The 20,790-nt window shown below is 39.4% G+C and overlaps 2 protein-coding genes across 2 annotated transcripts; one reads left to right on the top strand and one right to left on the bottom strand.

Annotated features, from left to right (window-relative positions):
* Positions 1–146: 146 nt before the first annotated feature.
* Positions 147–4,596, bottom strand: trappc6bl (trafficking protein particle complex subunit 6B, like). The gene is made up of 6 exons (XM_069668465.1): positions 4,501–4,596; positions 4,190–4,257; positions 3,973–4,090; positions 3,676–3,759; positions 3,213–3,306; positions 147–3,013 (listed from the first exon to the last, which is right to left on the bottom strand). The coding sequence occupies exons 1-6, from the start codon at positions 4,594–4,596 to the stop codon at positions 2,982–2,984; spliced, it is 492 nt and encodes a 163-aa protein (XP_069524566.1). The 3' UTR covers positions 147–2,981.
* Positions 4,597–5,475: 879 nt separating this feature from the next.
* bloc1s3 (biogenesis of lysosomal organelles complex-1, subunit 3) lies at positions 5,476–8,086 on the top strand. Its single transcript, XM_069668901.1, has 5 exons — positions 5,476–5,503; positions 5,714–5,829; positions 5,979–6,165; positions 6,496–6,596; positions 7,415–8,086. Exons 2-5 carry the CDS (start codon positions 5,716–5,718, stop codon positions 7,598–7,600), a joined length of 588 nt encoding a protein of 195 aa, XP_069525002.1. The 5' UTR covers positions 5,476–5,503; positions 5,714–5,715; the 3' UTR covers positions 7,601–8,086.
* Positions 8,087–20,790: the final 12,704 nt, after the last annotated feature.

Genomic DNA, 20,790 nt, shown 5'->3' on the forward strand with positions numbered 1-20,790 from the left:
TGAAATTATAGGCTTGGGTTTCTCCTTGTATGGTAAAAATGTACTTTTCTTGTTGTGTCTATAATATACAGTAACAAGCAAATATAGTAAATATAGTTTTTCAGACCAAGCCTGAGCAAGCACACATCGGGATCACACTAAATGGATAAAGTCACAAATAACAACCTTTATTTTGTAAAACTATTACACTCAGCAGTGGAATACTGGAATACAGACGGGGGCACTTTATTAGACCAGAGGGAAAAAACCACAAAGGCAGAGTTAGCACCATAATCCATGTACTACAGTAATATCAATGTGGTGCCATGCCTAAATGTAAAAATATTGACAATCCAGAGAGTTGAAATATTCTAACAAACCTGATGATGATCGGACTGAGTCTTGAAAAGCTTGTTGAAAAGTAGGACTCACAATGACCACGGTTTTCTTATAAACTGAAGATTAAGATGCTTGGATCAAACTTTGATACTGAATATACAGGAAGTGCAGTACGCTCACATACAGTGGAACCTCTTAATACCAAGCTCATGATATGGATCAAAAACATGAAAGCAATATTAATAACTTAAGCAGGGATGATGGGAAAGGGACCTGCTGCTGCGAGTGCACAGTCATATGTATTGTTATAATGGGACTAATGGAAAACAGTTACGGAGAGAAAGTTATAACTGAACATTAGCGTCAATGTTTGTTTTGTTTATAGTGCCACAAAAAGTGAAGACAAGACTTGCTGTTTGTATTACAATATAATCATAATTCTGTTTCTGAAAATAGAATTATGATTGTGTCTATAAATATGAAAGGGGTATGTAAACATTTTGTGTTAGTGCAGCTTATTGAAGTTGTATTTATAGCAAATATTTAAAGAAATTATGTTAAATGTCTTAAAATAATAAACTATATGTAATAACTAAATTTAATAAGACTTCTTTGTTGCATAAAACATAATAAAAATAAATACACAAATAGCATTTTTCATGTTTGCTTAACCATGGGTTCTCCCTCCTTTACACAGACGATAAAACTGGGAGTACATTAAAGATAAAGAAAATATTTGATAGAACTCATAACTTGCAAAATGGTAAATCTGTAAATTGTTTAACAGCAGAAATGGAAATATTGATAGCTTAATGTGTCCCTCTAGTGGCACAAAGAGGAAACAGCATCTAAATTATGTTCAGTGTGGTGTCTTTTCCTTTTGTAGGCATTGTTTTTGTGGTGTTCTTGTCATGATATAATAACTGAATTACGGAGAAAATATTTAGTTTAAAAAGAAATTAATCAAAACATAGCATATACTTATGGCCTAGATGGACACATATTTAAAGGAGCAATTCACCCCTGGAAAAAGCCACTGTCAGTCAAAGCTGGTGTTCTCTGTAGTCGATAGAAGCAATAATATTTGAAATTGGCGCCATATCTGTGGAGAACGTTGTACAAACAGCTCGTGGTTTTGCCCATTCTACATTCCTACAACACCCAGCGTGCATTGCGCCCCTCCCTCCGAAAGGAACGGCCCAGCCAGAGACGCTGGAGTGAAATGCTACCGTTTTCCGGTCAAGGACATTGAGTGGTGCAGGCGATGGGTCAGAGCGGTGCAGAATTCGAAATACAACGAGAACACACCAGTGAATCATCTGAAAAAATCTTCAGGTCTGCTGTCTACATTTCAAACCTGACGATTTTGACCGAGACATGACATCGGAGGCGGGCGTCCTAGACTGAGGAAGTGTAGTTTAGCGAGCTCCCTGACCTCCGCCAGATGACACGTGTTACGTAGTCTGGTTTTCCAGGGCCCATTGGAGAAGCGGACAGCGTCCTCCAAAGGCACAGAGCCAAATTGAATTTTCTTTCTACCGTAATGGCATCAGCTCCACATAATACATAGGTGAGGATAGGACTGAGGTTGAAAATCGGCGAACTGGCCCTTTAAGTCCATATAAGCCATAAGTATGCTTTAGTCAAAACAAGACTTAAAGAACAAATGTAACAAAAATCCATTTGAAACTATTTCACAGACAAGCAACATGTTTCAGTCAGATTTGCAGATTACCGTATAATAGGAAAATCTCAATACTACATGTTTACATAATAATGCTGTAAAGAAGGACAAGAAATGTACATCTTGGTACAAAAATAATAACCTATAAACCCAGTTTGAGGGGTCAGCTGTGAAATGTGATATCGCTACAGAGGTAGAAGACTCACTGAGTAGATGTCATTCCGAATTCATGTACCAATGACTCATTCTAGATTTGCATTTAGCCTCAAAATGACCTGAAATTTTAATGACCACCAGCATGCATGAAGCACCCAGCTCCTAAAGGCAATCTGCTACAAGGCAGGACAAAGCACCAGGAGCTGGCTGCTGCTTCTCTGTGTGACAGCAGAGAAACACATGTTGAATAATGTTTCTGATACACCAGGTGTAATGATTTTAAAACACTCACTAGTTATCATTTGGTCAAGTGCTTAAATACATGCTATGGCAGTTGATAGTCCTGAAATATAAAAAAAAATTCTTATACTAGTTTTTTTACTTTCATTACAACACATTACAAAGACCATTAAGTTATCTTGTGATTTACTATACATTCACATCATTGTATTCACAGCCACTAACAGATAAAGCTCGGCCAAGTGGGGTCAGTCAGGGCCAGGCTCCACTTATTTAATATTGTAAAGTATTTACCTTACATGGGAAATAAACTCATCAAAAACAAGATGCTTAAGGAAAAAAAAATCTTGTTCTGTATCAGAGTACCACAAGTTAAACGGTACGCCTCTGCTAAACCTTCTTGCCCTGTAAGGGGTACCTGGTTGTTTGCGGAACCTGGAGAATCCTGTTTGACCCAGCTGTAGAAATCAGGATGGTGTTTAATTCCCTCTGTGGTTGAAAAGGAACTTCTATCCTCTCTTTAGGATTAACTGAACCTCACAGGACCCTGTTCCTTGTCAACATTGCAGCTGAGAGGATCAGCTCACAACTTCTGGATCACAACCTGGAACTTACCTGACAAGACGAAATGAAGGAGAGGTAAATGTTGGTTTGGACATTAATTGACATATTTAAATCTTTAAAAATTATGATGCCTCACATGAGCAACTACGCTTTGTTTATTTGACTATAAGCCGGAGAGGAGCATGTTATGTCACCTCTTGCTTTCTCACAATACAGTGAAATCATGTTTTGGTATTCTGATGGTACTTACAGGATGGCATAACAGAGACCTCAGCTGTCACCACACTGTCCAGACCAAGGTTAGAGAGAGCTCCTCTAACCACACCACACGAAAAAGCGAGGTACTAAAAGAAAACACACAGACACACACACATACAAATTAGCCCGAGCTATAATCAGATTCAGTCTGATTTCCTTATATCCATGTAAAAATCCATATAGCTGGACTTTGTAGCCTGTAGTCTCAGTGAATCAAACTTTTGCGTTTAAAGGGCTGACCCCCAGCTTTGCTGCACAAAGCCATCAGGGCCCACATTGGTAGGAATGTTTTCCCCCCTTTAGATCTGTTATTTACGTGTTCTTGGCGATCTGATTACAAGTGGACAGTATTTACACCTGTCCACCTGTGATCAGATTACCCAGGTGGCATGTCAAAATCATTTGTGGACAAGTCCTGTGAGTGTGCGTGAGAGAAAGAGAAATTGTATACTAACCTTAGGAGCCTGATCCAGGTACTGTTTTCCATTGGAGAGCTGCGTCAGCAGAGAAAACTTGTTGTCTTGCAACACATATGTACCCTATGGCAGAGGATAAACACAAGTATGATAACAAATTCTAACCCTGAATATAAATTTGCATGTTTTCATTTTTCAAGGCTTTCTATATTTAAAGGGGATTTAAGTAATCTATTAGCATACTGTCTTTGCCATATTGATCTGTGAGAAACAGTAATCTTTCACTACAAAGTCACATCTTGTCTAATCTTGTTGTGCTCCTCACTTTTATTTTACCTGATGGTTTGTTCTCAGATTGTCTATCTGCCTCCTGAACACCTTTGTCCAGAAGTCTTTACAGATGAACTTCATAACATCCAGCTCATCTTTGAAGCTCGGAGAGTCCCTGGTCAACCTAGAAAGAGAAAACATCCACATAGACACTTAATGTTAGAAAACATGCATGTCACACAGTATTAACTGTTGCAAATACAGTTTGTGCATGCTTGTTTACCTCTCAATGACTCCTTGTCCCACTCTGAAGCCCATGCTTTCGAGGACAGAAACACACACAGCTCTGTCCTGAAGAGGAGAAATCAAAGCAGTCAATTGTTTCAGCGCACAAGAACTAGCTTTATACATGCATGTTGTACTGCGTGTGTAGTATGTAGTGTGTCATGTAAACCAGTTGTGTTTGTACCAGCATTATTATGTAAGTGTAAGCTGGCTACAAAGACGGGCTGATTCGCACAGTATAGTTCAAGGCTCAAGTCTGTCTGTATATTATGTGTATATTGGTTAATTCATGACTTCTTTTGAACACACCTTGTTGTCCATCTCTCCTTTATTGGATTGCTGCTCCTTGTAAACATGAGACACGATCTCCATATGGAGAAAGTCAAACAGAGCCTCGTCTGCCATTCTGAAAAACACACCAAAGTGATTATAAGCACAACACAAGGTTGAAGTTAAACATTTTCAGTTAACTAGGGTATGTGAGCTTTAGAAAGCAGCAACAGCAACGCTAACTGTGAAAATATTTAACAGCAGCTTATCGTTAGCTAGAACGTTAGCGCCAGATAGCTAGCTAGTGCTGTTTTATATTATGTAGCCCGTAATTACTAGTTTGTCCTCCCTCTGCATATGATAGATAATTATGACAAAGCAAATAATGTATGGTGTCGTAGCTTGCGGTTTATCTAAATAAATTCAGCAAAGTGAGCAGTTAAATCTGTACCTGTTCAGTGGCTGTAGGCTAGTAGAAGTAAACACAAGCCAGCTTCCGGGGTAGCACTCGATATTTACACCTGGGTGCTCCTCTGGATCAACGTTAGCACCAAGAAACCCCCTACTGTTTTTTCCCCCCAAGTTTTGTTGTAGAAAATGAACATGAACAAACTGTAAGGCAAACATTGACTACATTCATAAAATTGCTTTCAAGTAGAGTAAACAGACATAACTTAAAAGACAAAACATTGCACAAGCACAATATAGTATGTAATATATTATTTAAAAAAATTAAATAAAACCAACAAAAAGCAAACAAACAACATGAAAAAAAATGTCAGTATTTAAGATATTTCATAAATGAGGTCGTTTTAAAGTTACCTCGTACTGTTGTAGATGCTGTCGGAAAACCATTACATCATGTTACGTCGGTGTACGCCGGAGTATAATCACAAACGAACTCATATGAACGGGCATGACGTCTTACCGCTGTGTGAAACATCACTTATCACGTGAGGTCATAGCTAAGATTGGATTGGCTCTTTGAAAACAACCCACTTCCTTGTTGCTCATGTGATATGTTTTAGACACAACAGAGAAGGTTTGTCAGATTTCGGTACTATAGACTGTATATTTTAATATTGAGCCCTTACCTAATGTTATGTTTTAGATCCTCGCTCAGTTAACTTGTTGTAAGAGCAATGAGGGCTCTGTGTCTGTATCACTTGCCGTTTTTTTTGGCTACAGTAAAAATACACACTTTGTCTCTGTGCAGCTAACGAACTTTCATTGTGTGTGTGTGTGTTGGTAGTTATGTCCAGTAGGTACCAGATAGTAGTGCAGGGCGAGGCCTCTGAGACAGACTCTGATGATGAGGTCTACATCACCTCCATGGCTGCTCCACAAAATGCCACAGTGGGAGCTAAGGTTGTCATGCAATTGTGTGTGTGTGTGTGTGTGTGTGTGTGCGTGTGCGTGTGTTTGAGAGTCAAAGAGAGAAATGCGTGTTTGGATGTCTCCAGCCCTCCTCTCACGAATCTACAATCTGTTCTGTCTTTGATCTTGGATGCTGTCAGGTTCCCGGGGAGGCGTCTGAAACAGACAGTGAGGATGAGGAGGAGCAGTCTGGCCGAGCCTCTGCGCTGAGCCAGGAGAGCGCTCAGATATTCAGGAGAGACCTGCCTCCTCTTATCGTAGTTCGAGATCATCCTGATATACAATCCATAGTGGAAGACAGGCCGAGTCCCACACACAGACCACATGGTGAGGAATGATTAAAAAATTAATTGCTTTACTACCTTTAAATTTAATCTCATGATTTTCATCAGCAGATTAATTAACTGGCTGTATGCATGAATGGAGTCAGAGCCATTAGCTTATTAAAATGGATGCATTTAAGTCGAGTTGAAGCAATCTTAAGCAAGTAATCAGAAATATGTGTAAATCTATTAAGATCATTCTGTGGCTGTTCATTAATATTCAGTCATGAGTGGCACAGATCAAATGGGTGAGCATTGAAATGGAGGGAGACCAGTTGGGTTTAGTTTTCAGTTATACATTTAAGTATTAATTAGTCTCTGTTTCTGTCTCCAGGTGACACCCTTTTACAGCAGAAGCTGCACGAGTCGAACAGCCGGCTGTATTCTGACGTGGGTCAGACACTACGGCAGGTTTATGGCAGTGCTAGTAAAGAGGTACGTAGATTAAATTCAGGAATTGTATACGTATTATTAAATAAACTCACCGGCCACTTCATTAGGAACACTTGAAAAATCTAATGTAACCAGCTCAGCCATAAGATTTGCTTTTATGTTGCCTGTAATGTACAGGCTTTTTTCTAAGCTGTCGTAGAGATGTTAATTCAATGATATTTCAGCATCAAGCTCATAATTCGTGGCAAGGCTGTACTGAGCTGCATTATATTCAGAGGTGTTTCTAATACTCTGCCCCTTCATGTATGTAAACAGGGAGGACAAAAAATTAGAGACACATCTCAATATAAATACAGTACAACACCACCTTAAACTATGGCCTCAGTAAGAAACACAATTGAATTTACACACGTCCGATTCTCAACAAAACAAAAGTCAACAAAAACTAAACTTCATAAAAGCAGAATCCATGGGAGTGCTGTTGTATTGAACTGCATTAGATAGTACAGGTGTACCTAATGAAGTGGCCGGTGAGTGTATATAAATTACCCTTAAGTGATTTGCTCTTAGCACATACTAATGTGCATTTGAGCACCAATCATGTTGCTTTATACTGAAAAGTTAGTACAGAAAACTATGCTATATCCAAACTTGTATTAATTTGAGCATCTAGGATACCTTTGACTTAGTAATGTTAATGTTTTATATCAGAGGCATAAAGAAAGAATGAATAGAAAAACATGCCAGTCCTGCAGAGGTACGTGTAAAGTGCCTATACAGTAACTTTGTGCTAATTGGCTGTATTTGGAATATTTCACTAGTTTTGTAACAGCGATAGTGACAGATTGTTTGTGTCATAGGTGCACAGTGCAACAGCTCAGCTGACTACATCACAGAGCGCCATCATCAACGCCTCCCACAGCATCAGATTAATCCTGGATGACCTGAAGGCAGTGTCCGAGAAGATTGACATCATCACCAGCTGTCAAATACTGCCTGATATTAACATTAATAATGTCAATAATTCTACTGCTCATGTACCTTAAAGAAGCAAATCAATATATCGTTTTTAAAATATAATTGTGATATTACATCGTTATGAGTTTATTCTTATTGAAAATCAGACAGAAGGTCTGAACTTGGTAAAATAAGCATGTTAGCTTTACTTTTGTGTTTACAAACAATGTCTATGCATATGAAAAAATAGGCTGATCAAGTAGTCAAGAAAAAAAAGTCTGAGGGAAAAAAATGAGATGCATTTTTAAATAAGAAATTATTGAAAATATCTTTTTTTTTTCTGGAGTTCTGCAAGTATTAGTATAACAACGTCAACAACAATCTCTTAAACCACTGTGCACTGATTTTGATAAGGCATATCCTTTCTATTGTTGCTGTTTTCAGGTCCTCTGTGATAGAGCAAGTAGGTAGACCTGTTCATGTTTCTAAAGCTATAATTCATTTTTTTTCATTCATTGTTAAATAAATTAAACTAAGACACAAACTGTCTCTAAAGATGTATTTCTTAGAAAGAAAAGTGCCGCAATTCTGATGAATGTTTTTTCACTTGAATTGTATTGGTAATAAATACACATTTATTTAATATAAAGGCAATGACTTCAGATTATGTAGATTTTGCAGTGTCCAAGAAAAAAAGAGAGAGAATGCAACTGATATGACAGCCATGTCTTGTTTGTATTCTTATATTATGCTGTAGAAAACACTCTCGTGTTGAAAGCATCTTATCCCGTCCCTCTGGGTGTCATCAAGCCGTCCATCAACTAGGTTTCATTGAAACATCTGTCCATCATATCCAGCAGTCATCAGCTCCACTATAAATCCATCCTTCATGTGTGTCTGCATGCTCCTCAGATAGATGTGTAGACATACACTAACACCACCACCAGCAGGTTTAGAAATGTGCCTACAATACCCACAATGCCCAGCATGTGGTCGGGGTCCACCTTGCATCTCGCCCATGCAGGAGGCAGCCTGACATGATTGACCACCTGAAAGAGAGATTTACAGTGTGTGGATAGTTTGCATACTATTCACTCAAAGCTGGAATAACCTGATGAATTTTGAGTGCACTGACATGTTTCAACCACCAGATGGTGCCGTCGATACAGATATGATCACACAAGAGTTCTATGTTGTCTTTTCTCTGCTAAACTTATCCTAATCAATAATTTAGAGTTTAAACTTTATCTGTTCGTCTTATTATGTTTATTATAGCTGTGGAAGAATCGCCAGGATGTTTTTAAAATTAACAATACCACAGTGTAGAAATACAAAAGGATCAAAAGTAAATGATCTCTTAAAGCAACATGGGCTATTTTATAATGATACACTCTATTATTGTGTTATAGATAAATATAAATAATTATTGATGCATTAATGTGTACTTCACCTTAATGTTGCAGCAAAGGGTGGTGCTTATTTTGATCATATATCTGCTTCTGAATATTAACCAAAGAAATTAATACAATTTTATTTTGTGGTATCCAGTAAAAATACATCTTTTTTTTATATTTGTTGATGACATTTTGTATAATTAAAGCTCCTGTGAGGAACTTTGGTTTTTGTGTTGATGTTGTGGACACCTCTTATCTCTTTGCTGATTTGGTCCTGTACATGCTTAAGTGATGGTTTTTAACAAAAAACCTCATCCTGCTTTCTTTAACAGTCATATGTACCACTTACTTTTTGCCCTGTAAAATGTAAACAAAGGCAGTGTGCAGTTAATCGCTTCGTCTGACACCTACCCCCCTGCCAGTTGTTTCAGGTAGGGCTGGGCGATATGGCCAAAATCCTATGTCACAATATAGGATTTTTTATATCTCGGTAACGATCACAATATAGCATGTTTTCTGGTAATTTAACAAATAATTATTCTATATGAAATAACCACATGGTAAAGCCTATTTTTGGATAATCCTGTGTGAATTAAATACGACAAATAAGAGTACTAAGTTTCTGTTTTCGCTTGGGCTTAAATAATATTAAGTCAAACTTATACTTCATTCATACAAAGAAACATGATAATGATAAACATATGATTATCTGTCCAATATAATATTAGAGACAAAATGAACCAACCAAAGAACAAATCCTTTCTCTGATGAGCTATTTCCTGAAATTTACCTCTCTGCTCTCTCTCTTTCCTCTGTCAATCCTCCGTTCTTTTGCCGTGGTCTGCTCCATCTCTCACCATCCAAACTCACACAAAGCATTAAAGGCTTCTTCTACATAAATCCCGTCCAATCTCGCAACAAATATCTCCAAGGGATGATGACTCGCAAGAGCTACGGGTAATACACACAGTCTTCTTTATCCTCCTCTCCCAGGGCTCCACAGAGCTCTGTGATAAATGAGGGAATAAAAGGTTTCACTGTGCGTCTAATGGTACAGACAAGGCCGAGAAGCTGCTCGGCCTCCAAGACACTGTTTCTGTGTCAGGTCATTGTAGCTGCCTTCGTGTGTGCTTGAATGTGTGTGTGGGCTACGTTACAGAGGGAGTGAGGAGGCCTCAAATACTTTGTGATGACGTCACATTGGTGCTGTTTCCTTAAATGTGATGGATGACACTTGCTAATTTGTATTTAAAGAGTTGTGTGTGTGTGCGTGTGTGTGTGTGTGTGTGTGTGTGTGTGTGGAGACAATTAGAGACTCCTTCATGAAGATGGAAAAACTCACAGTAGGGATACGTTTAATTGTACGTAACTACCAGCCACTGTCATGTTAAACATACTCCATCTTCCTTTTAGGAAAGAGTTTCCCTTTTAAGTCATTGCTCATTGTTTAGCTTCAAATGATTACACCATACAAAGACAGTGCAGTGATGATGCTCGTCCATCATGTTTAAAGCAGACAGAGTGTTTGCCATTGGAGGACCTTGATAATAGAGATCTGCTGAGGCGTCGTTACAGGCAAAGCCGGGGGGCAGAGGTGAGGTGTTAATTTGGGTCGCCTTTGTGAAGATCCTTCGGGTCATTTGTCATCTAATACCATTAGTGGAGTCCAAGCCAGTAACAATTTGACCTAATAGGCCTGTGAAATATTTATAAAACACTACCATAAGCAAAATAAAGTGCATGTCTTTTTACTCTTCCCTAGTTTTAGTACAAATATATGAATTAGTAACATATCCTTTATGTGTGCTGTATAGGGTATCTACGAATGGATGTCAAATCTGTGACAGGGGTCGAGGCTACATAGCAACGAAACCCAAAAAAGGAAAGTAAACTCATTTGCAGGATTTAGAGGTATGCTTTGACTAAAGTAGGCTAATTCATTATTTTTTTTTAGAACAGTCTGGAAATAAATTGTATGTGTAAATGTTTGTCGAAACTTCTGTGTGGTTGTAACAGACTGCCTTAGTTTTAGGTGGGCATAATTAACATATAGTGTATATGAGTACAATATACATCTTATAGAATAAAGAAATTAATATATACAAATTAGGGTCCAAGCACTGAGGTACAAGAAAACAGCAGTTTTTTGAAGAGATTTTACCCAAGTTTACCCAAAAGAAAACAAAATTTACAAACCAACATTACAACAACTAGGCCTACAAAAGAGGTAAACAAAAGCTAATTGCACATAATATGCAAAAGTAACAAGGTGTGACCTGAACAAACTGACTAAAAGGGAACATATAAAGCAGTTTGGCCAAACCAAATCATAGAACATGGGTAAAGAAAATGGTCACTCAACACAGATTAATGCTAAGCAAAGCTAGTTTAACCCAAACTCCCCCCCATGACATTGGAGCATTTGGTATCTCCCACCAAGCTGACTCCTGTATGAAAGTCTCCTGAGCCTATGAGCACACCTTTTGCCCAACCAGGAAGTGACCTCCCCCAACAGCCACGGTAACTCAAACAAAGTTAATATAACAGAAATGTGTGCACTCCATTTAAACAAAGTAACACTAAATGCAAAAATAAACCAATTCTAAATCAAACTAAGTGTGTTAATTGTTTGTGTGTAAATTATCTTTTGTAGGTAGAAAACTAATTAGGACTATGTTGAACACGTTAGCCTAGCAGTTTCTAATCTTGCATTTACTAGTGTGAAATTGATTGGGTGAACTTCATGAATGCTAATGTGTTAAAGCTAATAAGCTGATAATGGACTGCTTTACTTTTAAAGAGCCAAAGATGTCGGTGCTGAGGATTCACATACTGCTTATTCTAGCAGTGAAGATGCTAACGTGGTGGAGGACATCGTCATGCCACAGATGAACGATATTGATGACGATGGAGAGAACAATGAAGTAGACTGTCTGAACAAGCTGCAGTAAGACTGTAAGTTAGCATCCTGAGCTAAAAGTAAGCCACTTTTTTAATGTGCTCGCGCTAACGTTAGCTACAGCTGGTAGGCACCTGCTTGCTAGCAGGAGTTCTGTTGTACTATTTCATGGTAATGTTAGGTGATTCTGCTGAAGTGCAGCGCTGGAGTCCTTTTTGCTCACAGCTGTAGTATTTAGTAAATCCACAGGTGATTTTTGTTGTAACTTTGGATCATGATTGTTTGTGGCTGTTGTTTACTTTATGTATGCATTTGTTTAGTTCAAAGGTAATGCACGGAATGAATTGTGCATTTCGTAACGTGCATTTTAATTAAATAGGTAAGTAATTTTTTTTTTCTGTTGTATTATTTTTTATTAATTGATGTGTCAAAAAATCATTAGCACCTGCTATAGACTATCCAGCCCAAACAATCTCCCTGTTGCCACTATTGATCTAAGTGTATAATAGCACTGTTCATTGCCTGTGAGCCTATCGTCGATTTTTATTTCATGTAATCAAACCTTCGCTTCAAAATCATTGGGAGTAATAGCTGTATGTTCAGGGATCATCTTGATCTTTGCCCCCCTCTTTCCTCACTAAGACAGAGACAGAGCACAGAGGGAGGAAAAGAAGCAATTAATCAATCGATCAGGGATTCCTGTGGGAAGCAGATGAACACAATGAGTCCCCAGAGACCTGACAATGTACCGTCTTTGTTTGAGGAACTAGCTTTTTGCTAAAGAATAATTTCTCGAGTCCTCCTTTAACTTAAGTCTCTCTTTCCTGTGTGCTGACTGAGCTCTGGGCTCTGAGGGCTGCATGAGTGATAAGTAATTTGGAATGAGGGCAAACAGTGAAGACACCATAAGAACTGTAACATCACATCAACATCATGTGTTAACGATTACATAAAAGAGCAACACCATTCAGATGATGATTCAAACATCCTCCCATCCTTCCTACACTGACTAATATGATGCCAAAATATCATAGAACATAATATGCTGTTAGAAAAAATGTTTTTCCCTTAAGAGAAAAATATAGATTCTTCTCTGTTTACCAGTGTCTTTTTATGCAGCCAAAGGTAAACATTTTGGAAGAGAGACTGGGAAAGAAAGAAGTAAGGGCTTGGAAAATGCTAAGTTATCAAAGTTGTACCGTTCTCTAGTTTATGCTTGAGGCTAATACATTAGCTCGCTTATTAGCTAGATAGGTACAGTGTTTCCAACAGAATCAGACTCTGATTCTAGCATAAAACTGGTCTTCTCATAACTATTGCCTGCCATCTTCTCTACGAGGATAGGCTGTAACAACCCAGACTATATGTGCACTGGCTGACAAATATATGAATGTAGTAGAAAGATTGAATGAGTTAACAAGCTAGTTATATGATGCACGTGCCGATACCTGCTGATATATGTAATATAATACTTTACTCGTTGACTTTCAGTTCGTATTTCAGATATATGCATAGAAATATCTTCAAATGGCACCAACACAAGAAAAACACAGCCAAGATGTCACGCCCAGCGTCTAAACTAGCTGAGCTGACCCCTAGCAAACACCTAGCAGCCTCCACCCTTCACTTAAAACAGGCAGGCTGCTAATTTTGAACTCAAGTTATATAAAAAAAATCCCCTCCCCCCTGCACAGTTGTCATAAATAGAGGGTTTAGCTTGGAGACATTTCTGCTGTAGAGTTGGGCAGCTTATTATGGGCCTCTATGAGGGTTGACTCACTTTGGAGCCAGCCTCTAGTGGCCAGTTAAGGAACTGCTGTTTCTGGCACTTCCTCTGTGACTTCATTTTTTAACACCTGGAGGTTGTAGCTTGTTGCAAACACACCTTTTTTACTACTGATTGTTTTAACTGTCAATTATACAGAAAGTCAGATTAAGTAAAACAAGTGATGTCTTTTGTTATGGGCCTGTTTTAATAAGTCAACGAAACAGTCGACATCAACGTCACTTTCCATAATTTGTTTACCATTAACAGCACCCTTTTTATACGTTGGTCGTAAAGTGCTGCTAAACAAAATGAACGTGTTGTACTTAGGCCACTTTCCCCGATGTCACACTGTGGGCGTATGATTCAGTTTATAACGAGAACTGTGATTTAAACGACTTGCATCTCTGCAGACACACTGTAGAATGTGCATTAAACAGAGAGGTGCATCTGAAGTCGCTTAGAATAAATAAACATAAAACACACTCCTTCAAGGCTGGGTGAACTTCTGGGGAAATTGTTTCACTCAACAGGCAAGTAGGACATTATATTACTGTTTACATAAAACATCTTTCCTTGTTCCAGTGACAGTGGCTCGAGGCCTCGCAGCCATGGATGGGGTTCATGCTTGAGCTGGCAAACTAACTAAAGACTAAAATAGGAGCAGAGAAACAATGAACCAAGGCACCGAGGAGAGATAATAAATGTTTGTAGAACAAAGAGTGCAGAGTGTAAGGGAGAACAGGATGAGAGGACAGAGGCACTAGATTATTAAATCATACTAGATAATACATTTGAGCTGTAGTCACATCATTGCAGGAGAATACGCTGGTGTGTGAGTTTGTGTATGTGTGTGCACGGAGGGCAGCCACCCAGATTAGCCAGGTCAGTCGCTGTCTCGTGGGGCGCCTGAGGACGCACTGTTAGTTTATCTGGCTGGCTGAACATGGCTGCGCACAACAGCACAGGTCTGCCAAAGCAACTATACAACTTAAAGAGAGGCCTGCTCCGTGGGTGATAACCTTGTTTTCATACTGCTAGTGCGTTCAAAATAACACGGAATTAAGATGCATCCCACTGACAAGCCAGAAGGATAAACAAGAGCGAAAAGTCTCAGAGGAGCTAACGGGAACAGCAACACCAAGCACTCCAGTTGAATCTGGCTGATGAGAAGTGAAAGTGTAAATACACAACTTATGCCTTAGTTATGTTATTCTAAGAACTCAAACATCCTTAAGATGTAGGACTGTAGAGGAGTTTGGATGGCTGCTCAGGATTGGTTGGCTGCATTTACTTTGTCCTGCTCCCTGGTAAGTCAGAAGTAAAATCCCCTAGTGGTACAAGCTTGAAAATGAAAACTGTGATCTATAAACCTACACATTTTCAACACGCTTTATCTCATCTATGACAGAGGGGGAACTGTTGAAAAATAAGATTGTTGTCCAGGTGAGGTGCTGTTTCCTGCTGCGGCACCTCCTCCGGTGCCATTAGGTCAGCTGCAGGGTCCTCAGCTGGAAACCCGCCGTTCACTGATGTTTTGCCCCCTGTGCCAGTACATTTCCCGGCGGAGGGGACAGTGGCACGCCGGGGACGTCTCCCTGTCACCCCCTGCAGCTGCCTTTACAGGGGTGTTAGCACCCAACTGATGACCTTCCTCCAGAGCCAAAGCCAGTAGCTGGCCTTCTCTGCCTCTTCTCCTATAGCTCCTTCACCACCTTACTCATGTTTGACCCCGTCATGCCAGCACCACGGAGCAGCTGTAAAACTGCACTGCTGACGAAGTGCTGACATCCAACCTCCGCGGTTACCCCCCACTTTAGCTTTCCAGCCAGCTCCTTAGCACTCAACTACCAGTTTGGAGTATTTCAGGTGTTTCCTTTCATTTCCAGCACACAGCAGACCACATGACGAATAACCAGATAACAGTATGTGCATCAAAAATATAATGCTACACTCCTCATTTTAATCTAGTTATCCAGAAACAATCCCAGGGTGGTCCGAATCACAAAGAACTATAAAATACCCCTTTCCCGCGCAGGTTTTTCAGACCCAGGAAGACCCGTGTATCGATGTCGATTGTCTCTTTTCCCGTTGCCAGTGAAGTATACTCTTGTCTGTCGGTCTCTTTTCTGCTGCATCACCATATTACGGTGGTTAGGTCTTTATTGTATCTTTTACTCATTCAGTCTGTTTATCAAACTCGGCGCCGACAAATTTGGAACGATGTTCGAGTGCTGCTTGGACGGAGACGGGCGGAATTTGTAGCTGAGATAGGAAGGAGTCGCTGAAGTTATCGACAGAGCATAGCATCACGCCGAAAGGGGGCGGAGATTAGTGTGTCGACACGGGTTTTGTGGTCCCATCAATGCCAATCACAGTCACAGTCTACTGCAGAGTCATTTGACCCGGGTCTGAATCCCGATTGTAACCTTTCCCATAAAGCCAAAAAGCCAGGTGTTAGCAGGTTTTTTAACCAGTGGGAAAGCGGCTGAACAGATCTATAGGGAGGAGAGGAATCAGATCCAAAAATGTATGAGCGATGTAAATGTTTTTGCTGTTTGACCTCTATCATTCCTGAGCATTTGACAAGGGTTGCAGGGTCTTTGCCGCTCAGGTTCCTTGAAAATTCTCAGTGTAAGTGACCCCTCAGATATTTACCATCTGTACCATCTGCCTTGTTCTCCTGTAGACTTCAAACTTCTGTTTAATGGGAGAGAAATTATATTTAAAAAACTAATGTAAGAGGTCCAATTAATACCAAAACAAAGCTACATGAAACAAGAGTACGGAGCCCCTGAAGTCCCAAATGTGATTTTATCTTATGCACACAAAATAATTATCAAGCACAAGTTATCTTGTGCAAATGTAGCAGTGTTAATAACTCCACTTGCCATCATTTGCCATTATTTTGCAAGTAATTTGCTAATTTAATTGTGTGAATACTGTTTATGATGTATTTCTGCAGTCATTAGGGATGCGCCCCATGTTGTGTTGTGTAATAAGCTCTGGCCGAATACATAAAGACTGAGAGAATCTTCAAATTCAATATCAAATACTCTTATGATAATATTAATTTGCTGAAGAGTAATTTCGGCTCACCACGTTATTATGCTTTGCTTGCTAAATCGTAGCTTCATCATTAATCCCTGTGGTGTAGCTCACTGAATTATTTCCCACAAAATAATAGCTGCACCACTTATGCAAATGATCACCTTTTGGGACTTCAAGGGGGTCCGTACGAGAGAAAGATTTTGTCACTTAAATAAACAAAAATGGTAGGCTCTTTGAAAGTGGTGTTTTCATTTTTATTCACATAACTTTAACTATATATTATATTTATATATAAACATTACATGAAAGTACACCAGATCTGACAGCATTTGTTCAATGGTAACTCTCAAAGATCGTAACAAAACATTTCTTTATCAGCCACAATAGAAATTGATACAATGTTCTTACACAGTTTCTTTCCGTTAACAAAATAACACTTGCTGATAGAAGCAAATAAAATCAGTAGGGTCGCCATTGTGCACTTCTCCCATTGAAACAGTTTGCTTTATAAGTCCTATAGCAGCTACTGTCCAGGAATGTAAGTCACTTTTGTAACGTGTCACAAAACTTTGGTAAAATGATCATTTTAACAGGCCTTATCGTACCTGGCAGTTGCCTGAATCATTGCTCCTTCCTGCTCAGGAAATCATTGTAAAGTGAAAAGTAAACATTCTCATGCATGCCTTTTCTTCTGAGTGAAGTTGTGCAGCAGCTTTTGCAGAAAATACTTTAAAACTGGAGTCTGTTATGAACAAATTTGTACAAAACTAGGCAGTAACAATGCAGTATTTTCTTCAAGTCAGTGAAACTTTCCAATTTGCCAAAACCTAAGACTACTCAATATTCTTCAGCTTTGTTGCACTGAAATAACATACAATCCCAGAGATCCACCTGTCCACATTGTTTCCTTTTGTCTGCTCTCACACAGAGACTGTGTCCAACGTGCCCTCTCAGGCAAAAAATCTATTCAGCTCATGCATCATGAAAAAACATGAGAATCTTTGCTTTGGCTGAACATAACACAGTCGCTGGCTGCCTCAGCCTCAGCCCCTCAGAGTGAACACTTGTCTGTCTCTGAACATTGTTTTCTTGTTTTCAGTGTTTTGTGTTAACAATTAATGCCTTGGGCAGTGTTTAGTCTCAGGTGTACTCTGATGCACCTGTTTTTCCTGTGGCATTGAAGACAAAATTCATATCGTACTGTGTGTGCACACGTTGGCATAGTTTCCTCATAAATGACTTGAAAACGACCATAAAAAGGCATCAAATATATCTTAAACACTCAAACACTCTGTGGTTTGAGCATTGCATTGAGTCTGTACTGTTAAAACTGGTCTCAACCAAAGCAAACCTGCAGACTGAATACACAAATACACGTATCCAAGGCAACAATGGCCAGGCTTAATACACCAACTAACCACTGGTCGTTTAAGACGGGTCACTCTGAGTTTGAGGCTCAAAGTTTCTAACATACCTGTAGATTAACCATTTAATATTTTGGCATTAGAATTGTCAAAATTGATACATTATAAATGTCTTTCAACGGTTTCAGTTTAAAAATATAATTTAACCTTTTTCCTTTGAAAACACATTTTCATAAATCAGGTACCACTTTCAAGGAATGGACCCTTCAGAATAAAGGTTGCCAAGTTGGAACCAAATGTTTAAGTAAAGACTTTTTTATTTCTATTTGGGTTTTATTACCGTTATAAATGTTGCTTATGGCTTCAAAAAGGCTCAAGGGTTTCAGGTCTCCTAATAATGCATATAATTAATAATAGTGATTAATTAATAAAGCATTAGAAAACAGTGGTTACAGCTTACGATTCCATCATAAAAGTGTGCTTTATTACCGTAAATACCATCTAAAGGGCAATCCGAATGTTGTCTTCACTTGACAAGAAAGCATATTAACTAAACCTTCATAAAGCCACCAGTTACAACTTATAAACACTTTTTAAAGGGGGACATTATTAGAAAGTGGTTCCATAAACCTGAGCTAAATAGTTCCTTGTTCCCTGTCTGACACTGTTATGTGACCCTTAAGTAGCAGCACAAAGTGAACCAATAATATCTGCTCTACTTTAAAGTATTTCAAAGTTTATTCAAATGTGATTTTGCACAGCTGTGGCAGTCTGACAAGAGATTTCTGGCAAAACAAAGGTGGCCTACGCTGCTTAAAATGGATTTTGCTCAGCAAACTCCACTGTGCTGTTATTAGTTGTGACAGGAAGTAAATGTGCAAGTCACATCGATCGCAGCACGCAGACGGTCGAATCTCCTGATCTGCACTGAAAGATGGGCATTGCATTGAGCTTTTGAAAAGAGATGCATGTAGCTAGTGTTTGTCTGGACTGGTATTTCCATCTTTGTGAGGACCAAATTGAGTTTTAGTTGCTGCGCGTGGGGATGGTTTGTAGATATTTCGGCTGCTAAGCACTTGTTCGAGGGGCTGTTTGAAGGCTTAAGGCTTGGTGTCAGGCTTACAGAAAAACTAGTGTTTATTACACTTTCGGTTTTATTTTCACAGCTGAATAACTTGTGATTTATTCTTAATGGTGGCAACGCACAAATTAAGTCCAAGGAGTGGGCCAGAAGCAGTAGCGATCAGATAGTCATTTAGGTTATAAACAAGTGAACAAGCCAATGTTTTTGCTGAGATTTTCACCAACAGCTCAGCCCTATAGGTTGTCTGTGCAAGCAGACTAGTTCTTTAAATTTATTGTTGGACTTTCATGGCTTTGTCCTCTCATGGGAGCAAAGGTGTTGGGATGGGGTTGGGTTGAATGGATGGGTAAAACAAGGACTGGGACAGGACTGTCACCTAAATGGACTGCACTCATAAAGCACTTTACACTACATGTCACATTTGCACTGTTGGTAGAGGCTACTTTGCAAAGTCTCCAATCAGGATTTAACCATTCTCTCTCATTCATATACTGATGGCAACGCCTTCGTGAGTTTGGGGTTCAGTGCCTTGCCCAAGGACACTTCAACATGTAGACTGCCTTAGGCTTTGGGGATCAAACCGCCAACGCAATTGGGTCAACTAACTCTTCCCACCTAAGAGTCCACCAACTATCCTGACAGTACCTCACATATGTAATGTACTTATGTAAACCCAAACTAACCAAGTAGTTTTACGCCTAGGTATAATCAATCTGCGACAGTTTCACAACAATACCCCCTTGTTCAAGTCCGGTATGCCTTATGCTCAACCTATTCTGATGTTCAGGTATGAGGGCGTGTTTCCAGCCAGTGGTAGTATTTTAGGAAGTGTTCCAGGGGGTCATAGTGGACCACTACTACTTAATTTGGAAGTGATGATGAAATTGAGTGAGCCGGTTATTTTGATGATACTACTCTGCAGGTGAGGTACATGTTTTTTGGTCAAAAGTGTGGTTTCCATTTGTAGTCCAAGTAGTATCATCCACTAGCATTTTAGTGGGCTTTGGTTGTTTGTAGGAAAACAGCCAGTGAACACATCATCCGTAATGCAACCCCAGAAACCACTGGCTATCATCTGACGACAGTTTAGCATTCTATTATTTCTTCGATAAAAATACATCATCATAAGTGCAGCAATTTAGTGGTAGACACTGTTTCTCAATTCTCGAGTCTCAAATTGGTAGTCAGACTGTAAACAATGACGAGCGCATGGAAAAAGAAGTCTTGGCCCTGAAATCCCATATCGCTTACCTGAATAACCAGAAGACCCCAGCCCTGCTCCCAGAGGACATACTGTTGTCTGACAATAGATGATGGGTTCCGACATTGATATTTCCAGAGCTAAGTTAACAAAGTCTGGGATTCAGCACATTGTGTTTTGGGTAAGGGAAAGGGGAAAATGCATTTTTTGAATAAGGGTCCTCAAATAGACTAGAGCAATTGTGCGAGATATGTACCCTTTTCGTTCGTCCTCTGGTGTTTTGGAACTGAACAAAGGACCTTATAATTCTTAGCAATCGTTCCTGCAGGCAAACTGTGGTCACTTCATCCACCATTCTGTACACATGGCCATGGAAATGCTTATCTAAACCCTTTCTGCTGTATAAAAATGGACTGGGGCCACCAGACCTGATCTTCCAAGAGATTTCGTGACTTTCGGAATTGCTTGCGAACCTGTCCAAACAAAGCACTCACACTGAACTGATACTAAAACTAAGAGCA

The sequence above is a fragment of the Semicossyphus pulcher genome, unplaced genomic scaffold (assembly GCF_022749685.1).
Source record: "Semicossyphus pulcher isolate SPU_LCO1_2020_fin unplaced genomic scaffold, fSemPul1.0.p SCAF_19, whole genome shotgun sequence".
Taxonomy (NCBI): Eukaryota; Metazoa; Chordata; class Actinopteri; order Labriformes; family Labridae; genus Semicossyphus; species Semicossyphus pulcher.